Source organism: Lagopus leucura, unplaced genomic scaffold (assembly GCF_019238085.1).
Source record: "Lagopus leucura isolate 7727_CA_CO unplaced genomic scaffold, USGS_WTPT01 Super-Scaffold_100001, whole genome shotgun sequence".
Lineage (NCBI taxonomy): Eukaryota > Metazoa > Chordata > Aves > Galliformes > Phasianidae > Lagopus > Lagopus leucura.
The window spans coordinates 6,353,840-6,377,018 of NW_024962262.1; the positions used below are offsets into that span (position 1 = coordinate 6,353,840).

The 23,179-nt window shown below is 38.2% G+C and overlaps 1 protein-coding gene across 6 annotated transcripts in view; it reads left to right on the forward strand.

The window, feature by feature from the left end:
• FRY (FRY microtubule binding protein) overlaps nucleotides 1-23,179 on the forward strand; it is a 206,952-nt gene that overhangs the window by 150,319 nt on the left and 33,454 nt on the right. For all 6 annotated transcript variants that reach the window (XM_042867645.1, XM_042867639.1, XM_042867642.1 and 3 more), the window contains exons 36-48: nucleotides 89-171; nucleotides 3,207-3,357; nucleotides 3,934-4,037; nucleotides 7,216-7,401; nucleotides 9,632-9,830; nucleotides 10,466-10,587; nucleotides 11,457-11,644; nucleotides 12,570-12,664; nucleotides 14,546-15,147; nucleotides 16,729-16,826; nucleotides 16,915-17,085; nucleotides 21,349-21,489; nucleotides 22,218-22,397. In XM_042867645.1, coding sequence (XP_042723579.1) covers nucleotides 89-171; nucleotides 3,207-3,357; nucleotides 3,934-4,037; nucleotides 7,216-7,401; nucleotides 9,632-9,830; nucleotides 10,466-10,587; nucleotides 11,457-11,644; nucleotides 12,570-12,664; nucleotides 14,546-15,147; nucleotides 16,729-16,826; nucleotides 16,915-17,085; nucleotides 21,349-21,489; nucleotides 22,218-22,397 — 2,320 coding nt within the window. The remainder of the gene's footprint in view (nucleotides 1-88; nucleotides 172-3,206; nucleotides 3,358-3,933; nucleotides 4,038-7,215; nucleotides 7,402-9,631; nucleotides 9,831-10,465; nucleotides 10,588-11,456; nucleotides 11,645-12,569; nucleotides 12,665-14,545; nucleotides 15,148-16,728; nucleotides 16,827-16,914; nucleotides 17,086-21,348; nucleotides 21,490-22,217; nucleotides 22,398-23,179) is intronic.

Below are 23,179 nucleotides of genomic sequence, written 5' to 3' on the forward strand. Positions count from 1 at the left end.
GTGGTTTTTTTGTAAAGTAAGCACATACATAAAGCCCAGATGTTTGATGTCAGTGTGTTTTTAATGAAGATTTTTCTTGTATTTGAAGGTTCAGTAATGTAGTCAGAGCACATACTCGACTAGAATCAAGGTACAGTAATAGCTCCGGAGGATCTTATGATGATGACAAAAGTAAGTTCTGTTACTCAATTTGATTAAAGTTCTGTTGTTTGATGGGAGAGGAAAACATTCTTCTGACTGTGGGAGGCTCTCTGTTTAACTTCTGTGTAAATAGCAATGTATCATCAGCATGAAGAGTGTGTCCCTGTTTTACCTTCATACCTCATTTATTTCCTTTGTTTAACTTCAGTCAAACCTACTTAAAGGCAAGGGAACTTCACTGAAGGCAATAACAGAGAATTCTCCTGGCAGTAACACACTGCACCGTACACAGCAAGGTGAAAAACATCCTAGAGCATTGCAACAAGTACTTTGAATTGCTCCCTTTGCCAGCATTTCCCTTCAATTCAAGTACTATTATATATGAAGAAAGGATTTAGTAACTTCCAAAACAAAGTCTTACCTTTTTTAGCTTTTCTCTGCTGTCTGCAACCAATATCTACCTACAATAGGTAAAACTCTGATAGCTGGGGAATGAAATAGGGCTCCAGAGTGTAGTTGTTCTTCATTGTGTATTTCTGTTGAGTAGACTCTTAGCAGATCCTTGAAGATAACCAAGATATTTCCGTCTACTATTGAATTACATATTTGCCATTTGGATAATCTATCTGATTTCTGAAGTGAATCATAAAGAAGCCAACCTATAGAGTTCAGTTAAGACCTAACCAGTTGTATAAAGGCAAGACTTTCTCACAAAAATTCATTTCTGTCATAGTTGAGTCAAGTAAAATAATACAGAGGCCATAATGTGTTTCCTTGGTGCTAAGGACACCAGATGGAGATGGTATTTTGACATAAAACGTAGAAGAGTTCATATATTCTTCCAGACAAATAATTTTTTTGTCAATACTTGTCTGCAAAACATAGAAATAGGCTGACTTTTACTGTATCAGTAACAGTTCTTCATAATTAGGAAGTACAGTATTTACAAAATACTGCATATGTACATTCTGCAGTATTTAAATACACATAGCAAGTGCTCAACATATTAAACTCATCGGGTTTTACTACAGTTATCTGGTTCTCATAATTGTCTTTGAGTGCCGCAGTTATTAAATTTCTTCAGCAGATGTTAATTGGAGTACCAGCACTAATCTGATCTGCATGAGCAACCTTTCAAAACAGAAAATTTTTATATTATCAGAACATTCCTCACAAGTAGCTGGTTTTGACAAGGTCTTTTGGTAATGAAAAGAATTAAAATGCTGAAATTTTCTTTGGTTTTTTTGGAACTTCTCCTCCAACCACTGCTGAAATGATTGTTCCTTCCTGCACCTGCAGACTTTGTAGGAACAGGGGTTCTTTCCACAAATATATGAATACCTAGATGTAAAATTTAATTCTTTTCGCTCATGTGTATAGATCTCTGTATAGAAAGTAATTTTTGTATCATTTTTCAAGCTGGAATATAAATAATGCAGTCTCCATTAAAAAAGTGCAACTTGCTCCCTTGGGCAGGCAGCCTGGGCTTCCAGGGATTTGGTTGTATGGCCTCCCTCCTCTCCATCTACTTGAGCATACATGCATTGCTGAAGATAGAAATAGGAATCAGATTCCTCCAAGACAGGGACTCTTGTTCAGGAAAAGGTCGTGTGTTAAGGTGCAAAATGCTTCTTTATTTTTCTCAGTCCATTACATAAATCCATGAAAAAGTAAGTGAGGAACTCAATCTTAGTGTGGATTTTAGGAAACAGTTTTATGTGAAACACTTAATCTGATGGTTATGAACAGTAACTGTGCAGTGCTTTTATGTGAAAAGCATTTGGCAAATGTTTTCTGGTTAATCCTCATAAGATGAGTAAGTGCACTTGCTGTACTTTGCTACTTTATCAAGGCACTTTATTCTGCTTTATCTATAAATAATAAATCATCCTCCAGAGGATGAGAGAAACAAGTGGAGGTATAAATCATAAAGAATTGAAAGGTCTCTTGGAAGTCTAGGGCTGAAGAATGGGAATAATAAAGTTGGCGTTACAGTACCAATTGCAGGAGAAGGTACTGTATTGAAGAGCTGCTGAAGAGCTGGAAAGCTGGTGACATTTTATCAAAATCATTTAGTGATGTTTAATAGAAAATCTGGCTCTGGTACTTCTTGAAGCATCAAAACACTGTGTCCTGTGACAAAGCCAACAAGGTCGAGGTACATATAGGTAAAACTAAAAGGCTGAGGAGGGTGGTGAGAATTTCAAACCTACCTGAAATTAAGTGTAACAACAACACAACAAAGCAAAAAAATAGCGTTCTCACTGCAAATTCATGAGGGACAATGGTTAGGCATTTCTCAGGAGCATGCTTTCCATGGCATCTTATTGCAGACTGCCAGACCTGAGAATTAAAAACTGACTAATGGGAAAGTCAAGAAGAGTGAAAGGGAATAAAATGCAAGATAGATGAGCTCAGCTGTGCACAGCTGAGAAAAGACAGAAAGTGGTGAAAACAGCTTACTGGACTATCATTGCAATAAGCAGGAAGAATAAAAAATCCTATTTATTAAAGTACAGCAGCTACTGAAGTGAAATTAAACACATATTTCAGAAATTCAGTAATTCAACCCTACTGAGAATGATTTTTATATTCCTTGTATCTTTTTCCTAATCTGGGACACTTTCTTTCTGCCTTTGTAGCATCACTCAGCAGGGTACTGCTGGTGGGGAGTTGCAGGAATGTGTCACTGGCACAGAGCTCCTTGCAGCAGATGGCTTCCGACATCTTCCTTGGCTGAACTTTCCTCTCATTTTTGAAAAGAAAGTCTGTTGCTTGTTGGTTTGTGATCTGGATCCAAAGCAACTAAGTGACAGTAGGGATTCAGCTGCAGCATGTACAATTCAGTACTGTCTGCCTGGAATGTGCTTAATTTCCAGCAGCGTGAAAGAGGGATTAAAAATGCATCACTTGTTATTGAGCACTGGAATTTGCAAACCTAATGTCATCTTATCACATTATTCCAAACAGCTGAGCTGATGCGTTAGCATAAACTCTATTTTATTATTTCTTCAAGATTGTTGACGAGGTTTTTCCGAACCCTGTTTTAATACTTTTCTATGCAGATGACCCTGTTTCTCCATATACAAGCTGGCTACTGAATATTGTTGAAACCAAACAACCACATCCCCTGCCTATGCCTTACAATGGAGGATGTTGGGCACCACTTGTAGACTACCTCCCAGAAACTATCACACCCCGAGGACCCCTTCACAGGTGAGCAGTTTCTCATTCTGACAGTGAGATGCTTCATCTTACTGGTTGGCCATCACTGAACAAACCTGTCCCACCATTCAGAACATTAAAAAAATGAATCTTGAATTTCTCCTGAGTTCCTGCACTTTGATGTTAAAATACATCTTGCAGTTCTTCCTGATTTGTACCAGAAAGTCTATTTACAGTATAGAACATCACTCTAAGAATCAGACTGAAGCAACAAAGCCAAAAGAGAAAAGGGAAATTTGTCTTTCCTGAGCCGGTTTGACTGTTATTCATAGCATTTTTTTCTACTTGATCTGTTATTCTAACTGGGCTATGTATATTATGCAATTCCTCTTTTACATCATTTGTATTGACATTAAATGATCTTTTCAGTAATAGATACTTACCTGCTTAATACTGTAACTAAGTTACTTCAACATTAATCATATTGAGAAATATTGCACATTTGGAAGTGTGTAGTACTGAATTTTACAATGTTGAGATTTTATTTCTTCTGAAATAATAGTTGTCTCATTGATTTTTTTCCCATCTCCAAGAAGTTTCAAACTGATCCAGTGATTTAATTTCCAGGTGCAATATTGCTGTCATCTTCATGACTGAGATGGTAGTGGACCACAGTGTAAGAGAAGACTGGGCCCTTCACCTCCCTTTGTTACTACATGCTCTCTTTTTAGGTAAGGCCAACAGAACAAAAAAAAAAAAAGGAAAAAGATGTGGACTTGTGGGATTTTTTTTTATGATTTCCTAAAAAAATATTTTTAAACATTGAAAGACAGATAGAAGTTTGAAGATACTCAACTTTCTAAAACATCTGCAGTAAATGTAGAACCCACCTAGGAGAAAGGCACATGAAACTCAGGCTTTGTACATTTTTATTTGTGATGGGCAGCTGGCCAGTCTGTGCATGCCTCTGACGTGAACTACAGACACAAGTGCCCCCTATTCTCTTTGCAAAAGTAGTATGTAAGAGAGCCAAGATGAATGCATTGCAGAGACAGTGAAGGTAGGACACGGATCATTGGAAAGCAAGCTTCATTAATTTAACTGCTAACGGAATACTTTATTATGTTTCCTGTTACTTACCTGAGCTTACAGACACTCCTTTTCCTTCACTGCTGTGTCTATTCCTGACCATAACCCAATTCAACCAGAAGGTGATACATTCCTTATCCTACCACTTACTGTTAGGAAAACTGCATGGCCTATTTTTTTAGCTCACAGGAGCATTTAGCATTACAAAGCCTACTGCTTTTCACCAATCAACACAGCTAGAGATTTATAAAATAATTCTGGAGACTGTAGTCCACTTTTCATTTCTCATCATAATTACCACTTAGTCACAGGCAACGTGGCAGGGGTCTGCTGTTCAGCGGGTGATAAAGATTTAGCTGGAAGTTCAGAGCACAGTGATAGAATATATGAGATATACTTTGGTGTGCAGCTGAAGAAGGTATTTCATTCTCCTTTTCTGTTACTCTGTTATCAACTGTTCTACTGGCAATTTTTTCAGGAGGTTTTTTTTTGGAAAATGCATATTCATCAAATACTCAAATATTGTGCATTTTTGCAATGGTTTCAGAACACATTTCAGTAAACACAATAAGAAAAGCTAGGAGCATGCTGGAAAGGACTTCCCGGGTCAGTCTCATTGAGACATTTCTCATGTATTCCTCACTTAGAAGTTCAATGCCATTTTTTGGCTGCCCATAACAATTTTTTTTTCTTTTTATGTCGGTGTCAACCTTTCAAGTATAAGAGGAAGCTGAATAAGAAATGTCTAAGTGTGTGAATCAAATGAATAGCCATTAACTGTTGAAACAACCTCTTTAGTATGATTTGAAACAAGTTACTGTAACTAGCAATTGGAGTTAGAAGTTCTCAGAAGAAAAAAAATAGAACAGAAATAGAATGTAGCAGGGTGGTTACTTCAATTAAGAGAGCTGTAGGGAGCAATCAGGGAATGTATGCAGAAACACAGAATATTGGTGATCTGTTGTTAAAATGTCATTACTGATTATTTCATGCGGTAATGTTTTAACATTGTAGTATTTGGTGAGAAACAAGCAGCAATTTTGAATATCTTTTGAGACAGTCCCTTGGCTAAGAGCTTTCAATTCTTAAATGTGAAATTGAAGTCAAATGTGAAAGCAAAGCAGTAGCTAAAATGACATCATAGCCTCTAGGCTTCAAATTCAGTTTCTCAAGAGCTGTTACACAGAAGAATTTCTGTAGTTGAGCTCTACTGTGATGGTATAAGGAAACAATGCTAAATGTGTTAGCCACAGATATGAATGTGATTGAAAATGGAGTGTTTCTGTCCTGTTGGAATGTGAGAGGCCAGATGCATCTGACTGAAAAGGATCCTGGCAATAGTATGGTGGCTACCTGGGGAGCCTTTGTCCTTCTGTATATCAAGAAGACTGGGGCAATACTGTAGTGAAATAATTCTATGATAGATGTGTTTAATATGCTAGTGTGAACCTGCCTATGTCAGGAGTGTGTTAGAAGCACTGCTATTCAACTCTTCTGCAACCAGTGTGAAATTAGATGAGCCAGCAAGACTACTTTACCATGAAAACATGTCCATGCCACAGAAGTGTATCCTCTCAGACACTCTTTCAAATTAGAGAATGGCCCAGCACCACAGAAGGACAAAGAACTTCTCACTTTGTATGTGTCAATATTTGTTTATAATCTTAGAGGTTAAGTCTTCTTCAGTCACAACTACTGCCAATACAGAAGTTATCTCCAACCAAGATAACTTGTTATATTTTTTTCACTCCTGAAAGCATAGGTTAAAACAGGATAGGTTGGAATCATTATCTCCTGGCAGACAGAAGGAAATTGAGAAAGGAGAATAGGAGCAGAGACCTAAAGAAGCTGAAAAAGTGGTGGAGAGGTTAGCAGTGCTTCTTTTGAAGGAGGCTATAGGCAGATGGGTGAGGCAGAATCACAGGATCTCCAAAGAGATGATAAGATGAGCCGAACGCTTATGACTCAGACTATGGCAATATGAGCAGCTGCATTTTTTCAGGCCAGACAAGAACCAACAAGAGAACACTTGAGTTGAAAGGCTTGCTGGCTGCTGCCACTTTGAGTGAAGAAGCTCCTTTTTAAAGAGAAATATATGTTATGAAAAGTAGAAGAAAACAATTGAAATATTCAGCACTAAAGTGCAAGAAAGTTTTTGTAGATACCATGTAAGATACTGAAAGAGAATTGAAAAAATGTTTATAAAATTAATTTTATGAAAATCTGCTTCCTTTATGTTGGTGATCTATGATTTATTTTGATTGTTAAAATCCGGGAGCACACAAACAGTAATAGTGCTGAGATCAGGGTCCTTCAGTGCTAGACCTTCAGTTTCAGTTCTGTACCCTGAACTGATGATTAATTTCTCATTCTGTCTCTCTGGTAAGTGGCATTCTTTTCAAGGAGTTTTGTCTGTCAGTTCCTTTCCTATAAACCAGCATTTACCTCTTACAGTTTGTATTAGCTTTAAAACTGTCCTCTGTGCAGGAAAGCAAGATACTGTAATAAGCAAAGTGATATGGCCATCAACCAAAAAGCTCTCCTCTTTTGAGGTTTTCTGGCCCTAGTGAATTAATGCTGCAGTGAGACGTAATGCATAAACATATATTGCTATACATTACTTTGTGTCTTCTGAGTGGAATCTGTCTGGCATAATCACAGACCTTTGAAGTAAAAACACAAGTAGCCATGTCCGGAAATACTGCGTCTTGTTTGTTTGCACTGTTACCATGAACTGCCTTGGAATTTTTGCTATTTCTGGAATGTGAACTTGTTTATTATTGCTTTGTATTCAGTGATTGCTGTAACCTTTCCTTTTAGGTCTTGACCATTACCGCCCTGAGGTCTTTGAACACAGTAAGAAATTGCTGCTTCACCTTCTGATTGCACTGTCTTGCAATAGCAACTACCAAGCCATCGCATCAGTGCTTCTTCAGACCAGAGAGATGAATGAGACCAAGACTCTGACAGTACAACCAGCCTACCTACCTGAATATCTTTATACAGGTAACAGAGATCAAAGAGAAGAGAAAGAATGCTGCATTGCACCGAGTTTTCTGAAAGTAGAATGTAAAGGCTGTTTTCCTAAAATGTAACTGTTTCGATAAATATAAGTAGTAAAGTAGCAAATCCAAAGAGTTTGAACTAGTATGAATTCCATGTGAACCATATCCAAATTATTATTAAATAACTTCTAATGATAGTGAGAAAGTTGTCTGCATTAAGCAAAATATATAATGTAAACTTTTTAAACATAACTATGGCTAATGAACTCCTAACTTTCCCCTCATGGAGCCAGGGGTGCTTTAAATAAGGGCAATCAGTCATCAATTAAAAAAAATAAAAAGAGAGAGAAAAAAAAAAAAAAAAGAAAAAAGGAAAAAAAAAAAAGGAAAAAGAAGAAATACTTTCAGTACGGGAAGAACAGCTGGAATATGCAGCTCAGATGTTCCATTCTTACGTTAAATTTGACATGCTATAAACCCTCCCTTATACCACAGGTGCAATTCATTTCTGTCCTGAAATCTGTTTCTGCTTGACTAGACTTACTTCATATCTCTCTGAAATGGATGTTCTGTCAGCTTTTAGCAGTTTACCTGGATTTAAGGAATTGGTTGGGAGCAGTTTGTTGAAAGCATGTAGCTTACTACTGTCATTTAATATTACTGAAAGCAAGCATTGAGATTTGAAAGAGTCACAGAACCAGTGTGGAGTTATGGAGGTGGGATTTGTTGTCTGGAAGATGGTGAAGAATGTTGTGATACACTGAGAAGTGGAAAGATCATCAAATTAGTGGTGTTTCCTTGGTTCCTTGGGAATATAGCCAAAGTAATAAATACCTTCAACTTATAAAGAATATTGATAACTGATTATTCTTTTTGATGGGCTACAAAGGATTGCTTTTTAGATAATGAGAACAGGGATATCGGTAAACCCATTCAAGATTACTCAATTAGTTTGGCCTTTTTGGCCTTTTCAGTCTGAATAAATTCTGTGCAAAATTACCTCATGTATGAACTTCCCAAATGACTTATATGTACATCTCTTTTCCAGTACAGGCCCGTGAATTATTAAATACAGAATAAAATTCTTACATTAAGGTGTTACTGTTTTTCTGCCAAAATGAAATACTGTTTTCATTCCAATCTCTGAAAAACATAGTACTAGGTGTCTTGGCCTCTTGTGTCACAAAAGGTTTTCAACACTTTGTGTTTGGATTCTTTTTGATCAGCTAATATAAAGAGCCAAAATGTGGATGAGTAGCTATAGCAAAGAATCCTAAATGAGAATGTTTCGTATGAGGTTCATTCCACTTAGTATCAGACACCTAAATTGAGAGACTCCAAACTTGCAGTGTACAAGGGCTGCTACGAAAATAATGCTTCCTGTTTTATTATGTCAGCCCATGATGTCAGAGTTGTATGTTGGTGGTATGATAGTAGACACTGAACCTTCTGACTGATGTTTAATTACATTTTGTCACTGTGCAACGAATGGCAGCACAGGGACAGTCTGACAGAATGGCATCTGATATCGAAGTGCATAAGAAGCAAAGGTGTATCACTGAATTCTCCCATGAATTAAAAAACAAGGTGCCCACTGACACCTTAAGAAAATAGGTCTTAGTTTCTGATTCCAGCTCTGAGGTTGCATGGCAAGTGTTTGATCCAGGAGACTGAAAACTTGCCACTTGTTTTACTTACTCACTTGAAAAATTACTTACTTGTTTAGCCTTAATGCTGAACATATTTAATATGAATAGTCCAATCTTTACACAGTCAAACACTGTGTCTTTGTTTCTGTTACATATGTAACATTGGGACAATATAATTCTCTTATGAAGTCCATCCTACAGAGTGCTTTACAGTGTCCAGCTAGCCCAGGGAAATGAGCTGAATTTTTCATGTACTTAGCTAACTTCAAAATCAGTTTTACAAAAAGGCATAATTCCAAATGTAAAGGCCATGAAGCACTTGTTTTTCGAGTACCATAGTCCTTGAGCAGTAAAAGAGAAAACTATCTTGACTTTGATATTCTTCATTTTGCAGTTAAATTTTGCAGTTAAAAACATTGCCGTTTTCACTCTCATCATTATTTGAGGGCTGTTACGTTCTGCAGGTTTCTCCCGTGTTTCCCCATAGAAGCTCTGAAAAGATCTGCTTGGTGTGGATGTGTTCATCTGTAACACTGGCCCAACAGTGCATTCCATCTTTATCTCCTCCCTTTCTGCTGGCAGGTGGCTTTGACTTTCTGCGGGAATACCAGTCCTCTCCGGTGCCAGACTCCGGCTTGAGTTCCAGCTCCACCTCCTCCAGCATCAGTCTGGGAGGCAGCAGTGGAAATCTCCCCCAGATTACACAAGAGGTTGAGGACATGGACACTGCTGCTGAAACAGATGAGAAAGCAAACAAATTAATTGAGTTTCTGACTACCAGGTAGTGGAGATAAGCAGAAGTCACATTTGTACTCAAAATGCATCTTTTTATGTGTTCTCTACAATTATCTGTAGCAATTTAAAGGATTGAAAGGAAAATGACTGAGCTTGCAAAGTAATTACAGATTCCTGTTCCTCTTTTATTGATACCTGTAGTAGTAGGTAGGTACTTAAAAGCATTACAGTGTCAGGGACATGATAAAAAAATCTTGCCTGACAAGAATAAAATGTTTAATTAACGAATACCATTATGTTAAACAGTGAACTAATGGAAAAAGACAGTTTTTTTATTATACAGCTTGACAGGAGGTGCACAAGGCATATTGAAAGGCGATGGTGAAACGAATCCTAACTGCTGACTACAGCTGGCACATCCTAGGCACAATAACAAATTCAAAAATAGGGATTTGTTTATGCTGCTCTCCAAATGCTATCGCATGCACTTTGAGAGGTTTTGTACATTATAGCGTAGGTTATTTTCTTGTATCTTGCTCATGTGCATCTTTTCAGTTGCATGATTTCCAGATTGTGGCCCTGGAAATATCCGATCGGATTTACAGTTTTTGTATTTGATCTGATTACATTTATTTTAGACGACTCAAAGCTATTTTGCACTTTGTTATGTATTTCTTTAAGGGCATTTGGTCCACTGTGGTGCCATGAAGATATCACACCTAAAAATCAGAACACCAAGAGTGCCGAACAGCTTACTAATTTTCTGCGTCATGTTGTATCTGTATTTAAAGATTCCAAGTCAGGTAGAAATATTTTTTTTGCTTTCATATCTAAAAGAATATTCTCTCAGGGTCATGCAGAATGTTCATCTACAGTGATTTAGTAGATCTGCTTGTGCAGAAGCTCAAAATATTGCATGTCTTAAGAACGCTGAATGACATATGAAAGACTTGCTTTAGATGTTAAATATTCCTTCAGATCTGCTGGTAGACAGCCTTTTGGATGATTGGTTTAGCAGATAAAAGCTCCTGTATGTCCCTTTGGTGAAACAGACTTTTGTTACAAAGTAAATGTCCTGTAGTAATTTGTTGTAGCATGTACATTTTAGTTTTCATTTATCATGATTTTGGAGCATAGGAAATGTACCAAACATAATTTGAATACCAGCACAGTCGCTAATCAAATATCTTCCAAGGCTGAAGCAGAATTGAAAATCAGTGTTTATATTTCTATTTATATTAATGTTTAAAGATCTTACCCAAAGCCTAATGAAGCTCATAGAAGATTTCTAATTCAGCTTAGCTTTAAGTTTGGGAGTGTTTGCATTGCTGCTGGTAAGAATGGTGTGCGGCTTCAAAGTTTGTCCAAGAATTGTAAAACAAGTTTGAAATCAGATGAAAAATATATTTTTCTGGGCAAAACATTTCCAGACTGAGAATTTTGAATTTGCAAAGTTTGTTTTCTTACATTCTATGTGAAATAAATGTGAAAGTGGGAAGTTCTCCCCAAACAATATACTTCTAGATCCTCTGCATCCATTTCTTAGGGGCTATGCAGGGTGCACTGGAACGTATGTTCTGCTCCCCAGAGTGTTAGTTCAGCCTGTATATGATCCACAGTACAGTCTGTGAAAATTAAAAAAAAAAGCCTGACCTACTGCTCTTTTGCTTAGGTTTTCATTTGGAGCAGCATCTGAGTGAGGTTGCTTTACAAACAGCTCTTTCAAGCTCTTCACGACACTACGCAGGTCGCTCTTTCCAGATATTCAGGGCCCTAAAACAGCCCCTTTCTGCACATGCATTATCTGACCTCCTGTCAAGATTGGTGGAAGTTATTGGAGAGCACGGGGATGAGATTCAGGTACGTGTGTACATCATTCTTCACAGCACTGTTGATTTAAGATACACTTAATTTAAAAATGCAGTTTTAACAAGGTGTTCTGGAGTCAAGTGGTGCAAAGTATACCATGTGGCCTTAAAAAAGGGCTCCTCTGAATTTACTGAACCTAGATATACTCAAAGCCCAATTTAGGCTGTTACATTCTTACGAAAAACCTAGAAGACATTTAGTAAATGTCACTGAATAATCTTCATGATGACCATTTTTCTCTTTTCATGTCATTAATTTGTGCTTAAGAAGCCAATCATCCTATCTGCTAATGTAATCCTACAGCATGGAATAGCCACCACCTCACTGTTCAGATGTTTAAATCTTTTTGAATAAAGAAATCCACACCATCCATAACAACACAAAACTTACACTGACCTACCTTGATCCAGTCTTCCCTCAGTGAACTGAGATATTCACTCGGTTTAGCTAAATAGACTTTTCTCTCCTGCAGTCTTATAGGCAGAGCCTATTTGTTAAGAGATTCATGACTTACACGAAGAGAACTGCTAGCTCTTAATAAGAAATAGACTGACATTACTTCCATATTTTACGTAGGTAATGAAACTGCCACCAGATGACAGTAGTATTCTGTCACAATGGCTTGCATGGAATTTAAACCAGTGACCTGCAAAGTCAGAGGTTCTGTATGCCATTACTGGTCCCCTGATGAGATATGTGCTCTTCTTGCATGCCTTCATAGATCAGTCAGAGGCAGAAAATAAAACACACTTATAGTGACATTTTAATGTTCAGGGTAATGGCAGTGGTATGAATGCAGTTCTATTTTCAGAAGAAATCATTTTCAACAGATGACTTTATTTTATGAACTAAATATTATTGAATATTCATTATTTTGAAAATCTTTGTTGAAATGACTAATCTCATGCATTGATAGGGGTATGTAATGGAAGCACTGCTTACTTTGGAAGCTGCAGTGGATAATCTGTCTGACTGTTTGAAGAACAGTGATCTTTTGACAGTGTTATCTCGGTAAGAGCCTGCTTCACCTAAGTATATCTTTCTTTTTCTGTGTCTCATGATACAAAGTGCGTGGTTCTGCAACCTGACAGCATTAAATGATTTTTGATACAATTGGGTCCATTTGCAGCCTTCACAGAACTCGACTAAGAGCACATCACAGCCAGACTTTGCAGTAGCTGGAATACTGTTGATAGAACTAATGGCACTTTCCAATGCTTTGTAAATTCTGTCATGTTGCCAATAGGCTATAATTTATTTAAATATCCTAGAAAAATATTATCTTTTTTGCTCTTTGTGTTTTTGTACCATATACTTTAAAACATATCTAGAAAAAAAGTTGTGGTTTAGAATACTGTTTTCATACATCATGTTATTCTCAGTTTTTTTCCTATACTGATTTTGCTAATGGTTTAGACTATCTGAGGCTGCTGGCCTTGAAGTGGACATCTGTGCGTTAAGGGAAAATTCAGGTTATTTCTGTAACATGGCTATTACCAGTACTGAGGGAAAACTAATGTCTGTTGGTCTCCTCATTGCAAGAACAGAATTGGGAATGTGTTAGCATTAAGTTACCAAGCTTTACCTCCAAGATAGAAAACACAGGGACGATTATTTAGATTGAATATTAGGAAAAATTTATCATCAGAAAGAGTGGTAATGCATTGGAGCAGTCTGCCCAGGGAAGTGGTGGAGTCAGGATGCTTTGGAGGTGTGTGGGAAACATGGAGGAGTGATAATGAGGGAGATGGATTAGTGAGCATGGTGGGGATGGGCTGATGGTTGGACCAGATGATCTTAGAGATCTTTCCAACCCTGATGATTCTTTGATTCTATGATTTTATGTTTGCTGAAGCTAGCAGGTGAAGTATTGTTGTATCATACTGCAGAGGAAAAACACAAGTATTGCCTAATGACAGAGTGGAGCTGGGGCAATACAATTTCTGCTTTCTAGACTAAGAGATATTCTTCGGTGCATATTGTAGGAAAGAGCAAAATGGAGCATCAAAGAAGAAACATTTCAGAAGGTAAAGAGATGCAATATTTACCTTAGTATTACTGACTCCATACGATCCTCTTCAAAGATTATAAGCAGTAGGGACTTAGAGTGTGATGAGGTAGGAAACAGAGAGTCAGGAATTTAACTGTTCTCCAGCACAAGCTTCCTTTACATGTATCAACACAGCGTGTTCATCTGTACAGATAATTGATAGGGATTGTCTGGATCATCATATGTTAGTTTATAAGGAGGCATAAATCACTGGAATTGAAACAGCTCAGCTTTCTGTACACTGCCTTCAAGAGCTATTAGGATTCAGGCAGAGGGAAGCTGTGACAAGGTTTCTTGTCACAAGGGTTCTTTTTCAAGGAACCTCTGTGTACTAGCAAGGAGAACTTTGGCAGCCACACGACAGGTCTTCTGAGAGTAATGTGGCATATTGGTCATTCTGCTTAATATACAGTATTTTTAATTTCTACATTTCTCCACATTATTCCTTAAGCCACTGCCTATTTTTCCTGCCAGCTGCTAAGGTTTCTCCACTGATGAAGGCATTTTAAAGACCAACAGATTTCGATTCTACCACTGCCCCTTTTTATGGACGCTTCTACAAGTCACTCCACAGCTCTGTCTCTCCCATCCCCATGTCATTTAGACCTATTACACTGTGGGTTATCCTGTTATGATTTGGCGTTGTGCCATGTGAACCTTACTTCTATCATGTCTGTGAGAACTTCTGGAATAAAAAAGGCAAGATGCAGTAGACAGGTTGCTCATTTACTTTTTCTGTTTAAGTATTTATTTACATTTTGATAAGTACATGCATCCAGCATTTACAGGATTCAAGCTGTGCATTCACACTTCACAATATATGTTCTTTGTTTTGGGTTCAGTTCATCTTCGCCAGATTTAACATCAAGTACCAAGCTGACTGCAAGCCGGAAAAGCACGGGCCAACTGAATGTCAATCCTGCAGGCAGTAACACAGCCACTGCTGAACGAAGCAGACACCAGAGGAGCTTCTCTGTACCCAAGAAGTTTGGAGATGTGGACAAGTCCTCAGATCCACCTCGCAGTGCCACTCTAGACAGAATTCAAGCGTGCACTCAGCAAGGCCTCTCCTCTAAAACCAGAAGTTCATCTTCTCTAAAGGACAGTCTCACTGACCCATCCCATATTAACAATCCGACCAACCTACTGGCCACTATCTTCTGGGTTGCTGTGGCTTTGATGGAATCTGATTTTGAGTTTGAGTATCTAATGGCATTGCGGTTACTGAATAAACTTCTGGCTCATTTGCCACTAGATAAAGCTGAAAACCGAGAGAAGTTAGAGAAGTTGCAAGGGCAGCTGAAGTGGGCAGACTTCTCAGGGCTTCAGCAGCTACTCCTGAAAGGATTTACCTCCCTTACTACTACTGATCTCACACTACAGCTCTTCAGTTTGCTCACACCAGTGTCTCGAATATCCATGGTGGATTCCTCCCAAGCTATAGGTAAAAACAATATATTTTTCACTCTTTCAGTTTCTGTTGCTGTTATTTTTGATGTCAGACCTCACTAGGCTACCTGCATAAAACCCCAAATGGCACTTTCTCTTCTGATATAAAGTAGTCATTGTTCAGATTCATGTGCTTTTTGGAAGTTTCGTAGCAACACAGCATGTTTCTGAAGAGTGAATCTATTGCAAAGTAAGGCTTTGGAAGAGAGCAGTCATGTATTTAACAATTCACTTCTAGGGCTTAGCAGCTTATACAGTTTCTGAGTGCTGATAAAATTAACAATGAATAAGACAAACTTTACATAACCTATTTTTTCCACTTTTTCCATTGAATTATTATCCAGAATATTACAGATTATATGATTTAAATTAGTGCTTTGTGGGATTTTTCTTAGTACTGCACATATTGACAGTAAGGGTACAAATGCAGTGAACAGGCTTTCCCTCTGTAGGCACCCGTGTGTGGTGCTCCCTGTCTCTGGAGGCTTTCAAGGAGAGGCTGTATCGGGCCCTGGACAAGCTGATGTAGCTGTGTGTGTCTCTATTCATTGCAGGGGAGTTGGACTAGATGGCCTTTAAAGGTTTTTTCCAACTCCATTCTAGAATTCTGTGATTCTATATGATCTGATCTTCTGCTGGACATTTCACACATGGGCTGTGAAGTTCCCATCTGAAGGTATCTTTTTCTCTTCCTTGAGTGTAGAGGAAGCCCAGAGAAATTTTGCTCCTAACTTGAGCCCCATGTTTGATTGTATAAAATGATCATAAATGATCAGAAGGTTATTTTCATTAGTCCAGATTCTTTTCCAAAAAAACTGAGTGTGTCTGGTAAACACACTCAGTTTCAACAGTATCAACAACAAGTTGATAATAAGCTCCCAGCTCCCACATGAGTTGGAGTAGTTTTTGTTACAGCTCTGCATTACAATCACTGGCAGCCCTGAGCCAGCTATGACTTGGTGCAGAAGAGCTGAATCCTTGCTCCTGAATGAGCCCATGTGCTGATGACAGGGGCTGCCTCTTCATGCAGGAGCCATCTACTAGCTTTGGAACCTCACATTTGAGCAGTTCCATTTGACAACTTACATCTGAATTTTGATTCATTACTATTATTACTTGAGCAATGTAAAAAATGGAAGCTGTGTCTAGCAGCCCGACTAAAACAGTTGTTTGTTTATCACTGAATTTCTTCATGTGTTTGAGCAGCAGTGATCAAAAAGTCTCTAATGTTAAGACTGCTAAGTGGAAAAGATAAAAATACTCTATAGCAAGAATAAGGACTATACTCTTGTGAGATATCCTGTAAATACCTGTTTCTGTGGTATTACTGTTTGCAGAAGTAGGTTCATGCTTTATAACATATTGGTGCCTAACTGATAGACTGGATTTTCAAACTAAGTCTCCCTTTAAGACAAGTGTGGTGTGGCAGTGGTGTGAACAATTTGACAAGGATCTGTGTGAGTTTATGGGTAATGTAATACTGAAACTGTGACCTGTCCCAAAAATACCATCTTAAAGATTGCTGTGACTGTTACCATCAGGAATATCCATTCTAATCTTTATTTTCCTGTTCTAGGATTTCCACTGAATGTTTTGTGTCTTCTGCCCCATTTAATTCAGCATTTTGACAGCCCAAACCAGTTTTGTAAAGACGTAGCTGAAAGGATTGCACAGGTATGAAAGTTATTTACTCTTTTGTACATCTTCAAATCTTTAAAATGCAATTTGTTCTTAATGTGTTTTGAAATTTATATGTACTTAGGTTTGTTTGGAGGAAAAGAACCCCAAGCTATCAAATCTTGCACATGTCATGACCCTTTATAAAACGCACAGCTACACAAGGGACTGCGCTACCTGGGTGAATGTGGTTTGCCGTTATCTTCACGAAGCATTTGCTGATATTACTTTGAATATGGTTACATATTTGGCTGAGGTAAGTTTTCAGAGACTTCTTGCAGTTTTAACCTTTCTCTTTGCATAACCAAAGAGCTGAATTTTGTGAGATTACTGGGGGATCTCTGTAACTATTATTCAACATGAAGAGTAAAGAGCAGAAATAACAGAGAAGAAACAGATTTACTGTTAGAAATTAATGTTTCTTATAACCACGTTCTTTGTCAGAAAGCTTAAGAAAAGTCAGCAGACATCTCTGATATTGACTGTCCACATATTTTCAAAACTTAGGGGTCCAGGCTGCTCACCCTCACTCAGACTTTGGGGCATGCTTGGCTCTCCCTCAAGTTGCAATTAATCACCGTGCTTGCAGACGAGAGCTCTAACAGTCGTGTCAGATCTTCACTGATGGTGAGAGCCATGACCCTTCTGTTAGAAACTAAACCAAGAACCTGAGATTTTTCTGTTTTCTAAATTCAGAGACTCTGAAAAGCTATTAGCTCTTCAAATATGCCAGCTCTGATTCCTCCAGAATTAGTGATCTTATTCATTGGCAAACTTGAATTTCCAATGAACAAATGCTATAAATACCGAGGTCTAAGCTCTTTCTCCTTTGTTTTCCCAGCCTTAGGAAAGCATTTGCCCCTCTGTTTTACCTTTAGTGTTGTATGCACAATTCTTGGTGTTGCTGCATTTCCACAAAGGCTGTTGAATGTGATCTTCGTTTGCCTTAATATGGTCTTAGGCACTTCCCCTTTAATGTAGTTTAGCACCAGGCTACTATATGAACAGCAAGTCAGGCAGGTTTTTGACCATAATTAAGTCACATTCCTCAGGCAACACCATCATCACAGGATGACAGAGTAGTAAGCACGACTTCCTTTCTCCATATTTACATTGACTGCAGCTCTGTTGAGTCATGTCTGGGGAGTGTTTGCATGGGCACAGGGTAGCTGCCAGTCTGAACGAGTAGCAAGGGACAAGCAACCATCTTGTTCAGCCTGCTGTGCAGCCATGGAAAGACTTCTCCAGCATTCTGGGTGTTTTTCTCCTTTTCTCATTAACTGATCCCCAGAGCAGCACAAAAAATGTTCTGCTGTCTCCTGTAAAGCAATTGTGGGATACACTGTAAATATGTACAACTGAATGGGTTGAGAGCCTTACTGGGCAACCTCCAGTTGAATGTTATAGCTGCTGGTTATAAAGCCTGTGCTATAACAATCCTGGCTCAGTCCCCAGTGCTTGAGCCTGTAGGGTACTGTAGGGAAATGTACAGAGCTTAGAAATAAAAACGTAAATGTTGCAGTGGTGACACCTCCACACACATGGGTTCACCTTCAGAAGGGGTCTTTCTGCCACAAATTATTACAACTGTGAGAACAAATGCTCTCAGCAAAAGACAAAAGCTTCAATTACTGCCATTTAGACAAAAACTTTCATTAATCTGTTTGATGGCAGATAATTGCTTGTCAGCTATAAGGGTATGAGCTGTATGGCTTAAAATGAGACATTTCAATAGTATCCAAACCTTGCAGTGGCAGGCAGTGCTCCTTACTCAATTCTACAGCTACAGCCATGGAAAATGAGAAATTTCATCTAGGCAAATATTTGGGGATCTCAGTTTACAGATGAGGAAAAATAATTGCTTTGCAGTGGAGTAGAATTTTGAACCTCTGTTACAAAAATGAGTATACAAGCAAATAGCTAGAAGCCTACTTGATTTTATGTTAGATTTTTGCATATTCATGTTTAAAAGTCAACCTTGCAGCATGAGAGTACAATCATCCTAGAAGCATATCTGAGTTAGCATGGGTCTTGTGTTAAACTAGCAATTTGTTAGACCAGGATCATTCTTAGGCTGAAACAGTCAATACAGGAGAAAAGGCAGGAAGCACACACAGATTGTAATGTGCCTATGGTAGATGTTCACTCCTCCTTGTTAGAGGACTGCCTGTTTGGAAACATGAACATTAATAACCCCTTCGAAGCCAAGGAATGACTAGAAGTTAAAGCATCTGCCTTGCAAGGTGAAGCACATCCTAGATCAGGTATAATCCCAATGCTACCTTGTCAACTGGGTGTGGCTTGTGAGATACCTTCTATGTTCTCACCTCAGTGCACAAGGAAGGCATTTCTTTGCCTGATAAATGTAGCCTGAGAAGTGCTGCCAGATTTGGAGAGACAAAGGCAGTATTCATTCAACCAGCAGCAGACAGCCCTGGCAGCCCTTGGAGGAGAAGGCTTTGCTTTCCACCAACTTCCTAGTTAACATCTGCTTCAGGAAACTGAGCTAACAGAGTGTGCTACCCTAGACCCAGAAAAACCCTACCTTACCCTAGAGAGGGATCTACAAGTTTTCAAAACAGTTCATAGGAACCAGAGTCAAAGACTGAGAAGAGTTAGATTTCATTTTGCAAATGTAGTGGAACCACCTTGTCCTGGAATTCACTGATCTGAATGATGTGTTATCTAAACTCCACCTTGCTGCTGGTTTTGTTACTTATCATAGCCAAAGAATTCTTACTGTTTTAAATGAGTTTTAAAGTTGTTATTCCTTACCACACTTCAGTTCTCATGAGATATTCATGATGCATTCAAATACACTTGAACTATCAAAAACCACATGCATAATTACATCAGATGAAAACTGACGTAGTCCACAAATGTTTATAAAGTTGAGGGAGAAAGATCTTTTTAAGCCAAATGATTCTGTTGACAACAAACTTATACAAAACTGAATGGAAATTGGAAGCTTTCCTAGAACAGTTTTCTTGCCAGTTACAGAGGAGAAAATCTCACTATTACCCAAGAATTCATTTTCCTTTTAAAAAAGTGATTATCTGATGTAAAAACCTCTGCTTGAGAACACAGAATTCCTTCCTCTCATCCAGATTGTTTCTGGCCATCCTTTATTTCATGCTTAAACAATGTACCAAGTGATGTGCTGGATAATATGAAACAGTGTATAAGGACAGATTCGAGATCCTAATGGAACACAAGAAAAAGCCTATAACGCTGTTTTGAAAAATTGCTAAGCACATTTATCTCTCAGTAAAGGTATTGATGGACTGTAGCTGCTTACCTTGTAGAAACTTTAATTTCAAAATTTCCTACTGTCTTTTTGTAGAAGAATGGATAAAGCATGGTGAGTTCTATCTATTGTGCTATAGTAGAGCTTGCGTACTTTGTTTTACTGCTCCTTTTTACTGGTGAAAGAAATCAGTAGATACTTCATGGGATTACATAGTCTGCTTTACCTGAGCATTTCTGCTGGCATGAAACATTATCATTCAATAGAAAGCCTGTCAGGTCATTCAGGGCAGTGAGTTCATCTAGTAAATTACTAGTGTCTTCTTGAGTAACAGTTGGCATTTTTGTCTTTTGGAAGACTGATGACATGACACACTGTGAAGTCTTTTAAAAGTAATTTTCTAGATCTTCTAATCAGTGCTAGATGAAGTTGGCCTGAATGTAAAGGTAGTTTCTAATCTTGAAGCTCCTGGTACCTTTAGCGCTAACGTTTAACTGCCTCTGAAATTTGTGGGGAGGGACAGTAGCTGTCAGCAATGAAAGAATGTGCTGCCTTCCAGGCAATGTTCAGCTCTTTCACCCACAAGCAAACATAACGTGTCTGTCTGTATGGATCCTGAATTAGTCATGTATATGTTTGAGCACAGTTCTGTTTCCAAGCTTCATTGTGGTATTCCCGTATATACATTCAGGTGTTCCAAGATTCCAGGATCTAGATCAAGCCCCTCTTTGTATTAGTGTGTACATAAGGAGACTCCAGGGAATCCATCTCCTTCTTAGCAGAAAGTGTTTCCTTGGCAGTTACAGCTAGTGAGCAGTGGCAATGAAGTATATTTGGGTAAATATCAATGTCTGAATAGTAGTAGTTTTGTTTCTTTAGCATGTTGGTTTTTTTTTCTCCTTGACTTTCAGCAAAGGCAGAAATATAAAGGTACTCCCCTGTTTTTATTGGATGTACTTCCCCCATTAATGTGTAAATATTACCTGCCAGTTTACTCATCTGTAGAATCTGTTTTCTGGATAAGTTAGGGCAAGCGTATATAGAAGATATGCTTCATAATCAAAACAGGCTGGCATTTGGCTCTCAGCTTAATGCTCTAGCTTATTTCACACTTCTATCATCATCTCTTGTAAAATGTTTGTAAAATGCTATTGCAAAATGAGGGGGTGAGGAGAGATTAACAATAAAAGTACGATTCATGAAACTAGTAACTTTTCCTTTAAGGAAGAAGGTCTCAAAATTTATCTATAATCACTTCACTTCTTTTAACAGCTGCTAGAAAAGGGTCTTCCCAGCATGCAGCAGTCCCTCTTGCAGATGATCTACAGTCTTCTCAGCTATATGGACCTGTCAGCTATTCCTGTCAAACAGTTCAACATGGAAGTGCTAAAAACTATTGAAAAATATGTACAGGTAAATTTCTCCTTTGTATTAAAATAGGAACTTTACAGTATTTAGTATATTGATTTTCTTTGTATGATTTTAAGACTATGTTAGCTGTAAGTACTGAGAACATCCACTGTGATAACTAATTAATAAACATCCTTACGCCTAATAGGCTGTGTGTCCTCAGATAAGATGCCCAGCTGTGTGTTCTCTGTGTGGGAAGGGTTAAACTGCAGCTATATTGCTTTGGGAAGCAGCTTGATACCAGGCAGATCCTGACTGACCACTCTTTTTAAGAATTAGTGTGAGGGAAATGTGGCATAAGCACTTCCTTTTAGAAACTTGTGCACCTGACTCTTGCTGAGTGGAAAGCACCCATCTCTACTAGGAAATCACAGCTATAAAGTGCCTGTTTTCAATCAGTTTTTCTGTTAAGCAGAATCTGCAGTGGCACCTATTCCTAATGATCAGGGCATGCAGTTGGAAGTTTAAATCCTTTGTCTGCCAAACTGGCCTTTCTTTCAGGTCCCCCACTTTGCAGGATAGTTCCCTAACAGTGGTATCTTAGGTAAGGGGCTTAGTTTCTGCTTAGCTGTTCTGTAAATATATATTTAGTCACTGGTCAAGACAGAGAATAAACAGTATTATTCCAAGTCCGCATTCTTATTATGTGTCAAAAATATGACTGCAAATTTGTAAATAGTTATGAAAATATGTGAATCTTTCATTTGCTGATTAAATATGTCTATTTCTAGAGCATTCACTGGAGAGAAGCTTTGAATATCCTGAAGCTGGTAGTTTCTCGTTCTGCCAGTTTAGTTCTACCATCATATCAACACAATGATCTTTCAAAAATGGAAATACATCGAGTGTGGAACAGTGCTTCCAAGGAGCTGCCAGGGAAGACGTTAGAGTTTCATTTTGATATTTCAGAGGTACTTCTTGTAATTCTGCTGCTTAACACCTTGGTGAATCCTGTCATTCAGTAGTTCCTTAAACAAGTTGTAGCTCCTTGAGACAACGGAAAATTTGTGAAATAAAGGAAACTAGCAGTAGGACTAGAGAGAATGGCCTTAAGTTGTGCCAAGGGAAGTTCAGGTTGGACGTTAGGAAAAACTCCTCCAAAAGTGGTCAGGTGTTGGAAGGGGCTGCCCAGGGAGGTGGTGGAGTCACCATCCCCAGAAGTTTTCAAGAAACATTTAGATGTGTTGTACTGAGGGACATGGTTTAGGGGAAATAATGGTGGTAGTTGAGTTGTTCAACAGGATGATCTTGGAGGTCTTTTCCAACCTGGGTGATTCTATGATAGAAGAGATAATTTGAACTCCTTTACAGGAGTGGTTATCCTGAAGATCCTGTATACCTTTTGATTTTGTAGAATTGAATGGTCTTACTGGCTTTAATGGGCAAATCATTCAAGTTATAGTTGCATGTCTGTGTGATTGCTTGTGGCATTATGGATTTCTTTGTGTAGGTAATAGTCAGAATATTGATATAAAGGGCTTTTTTTTTTTCATGTAGGAACATGAAATTTCTAGTAAATGCTGAACTGTCATGAATCCAAGAATTTCATTGTGCATTAAAATGGGGCCAGACTGCTCAGTAATCTTAATCTGGATTTGAAATAAATTTCATAAACTTTCTGGTTTTATTGTTGAAATTACGGGTTTTTGGGTTACTTCTTATGTTATAAAATGTTTTGACAGTTTCTTTGAAT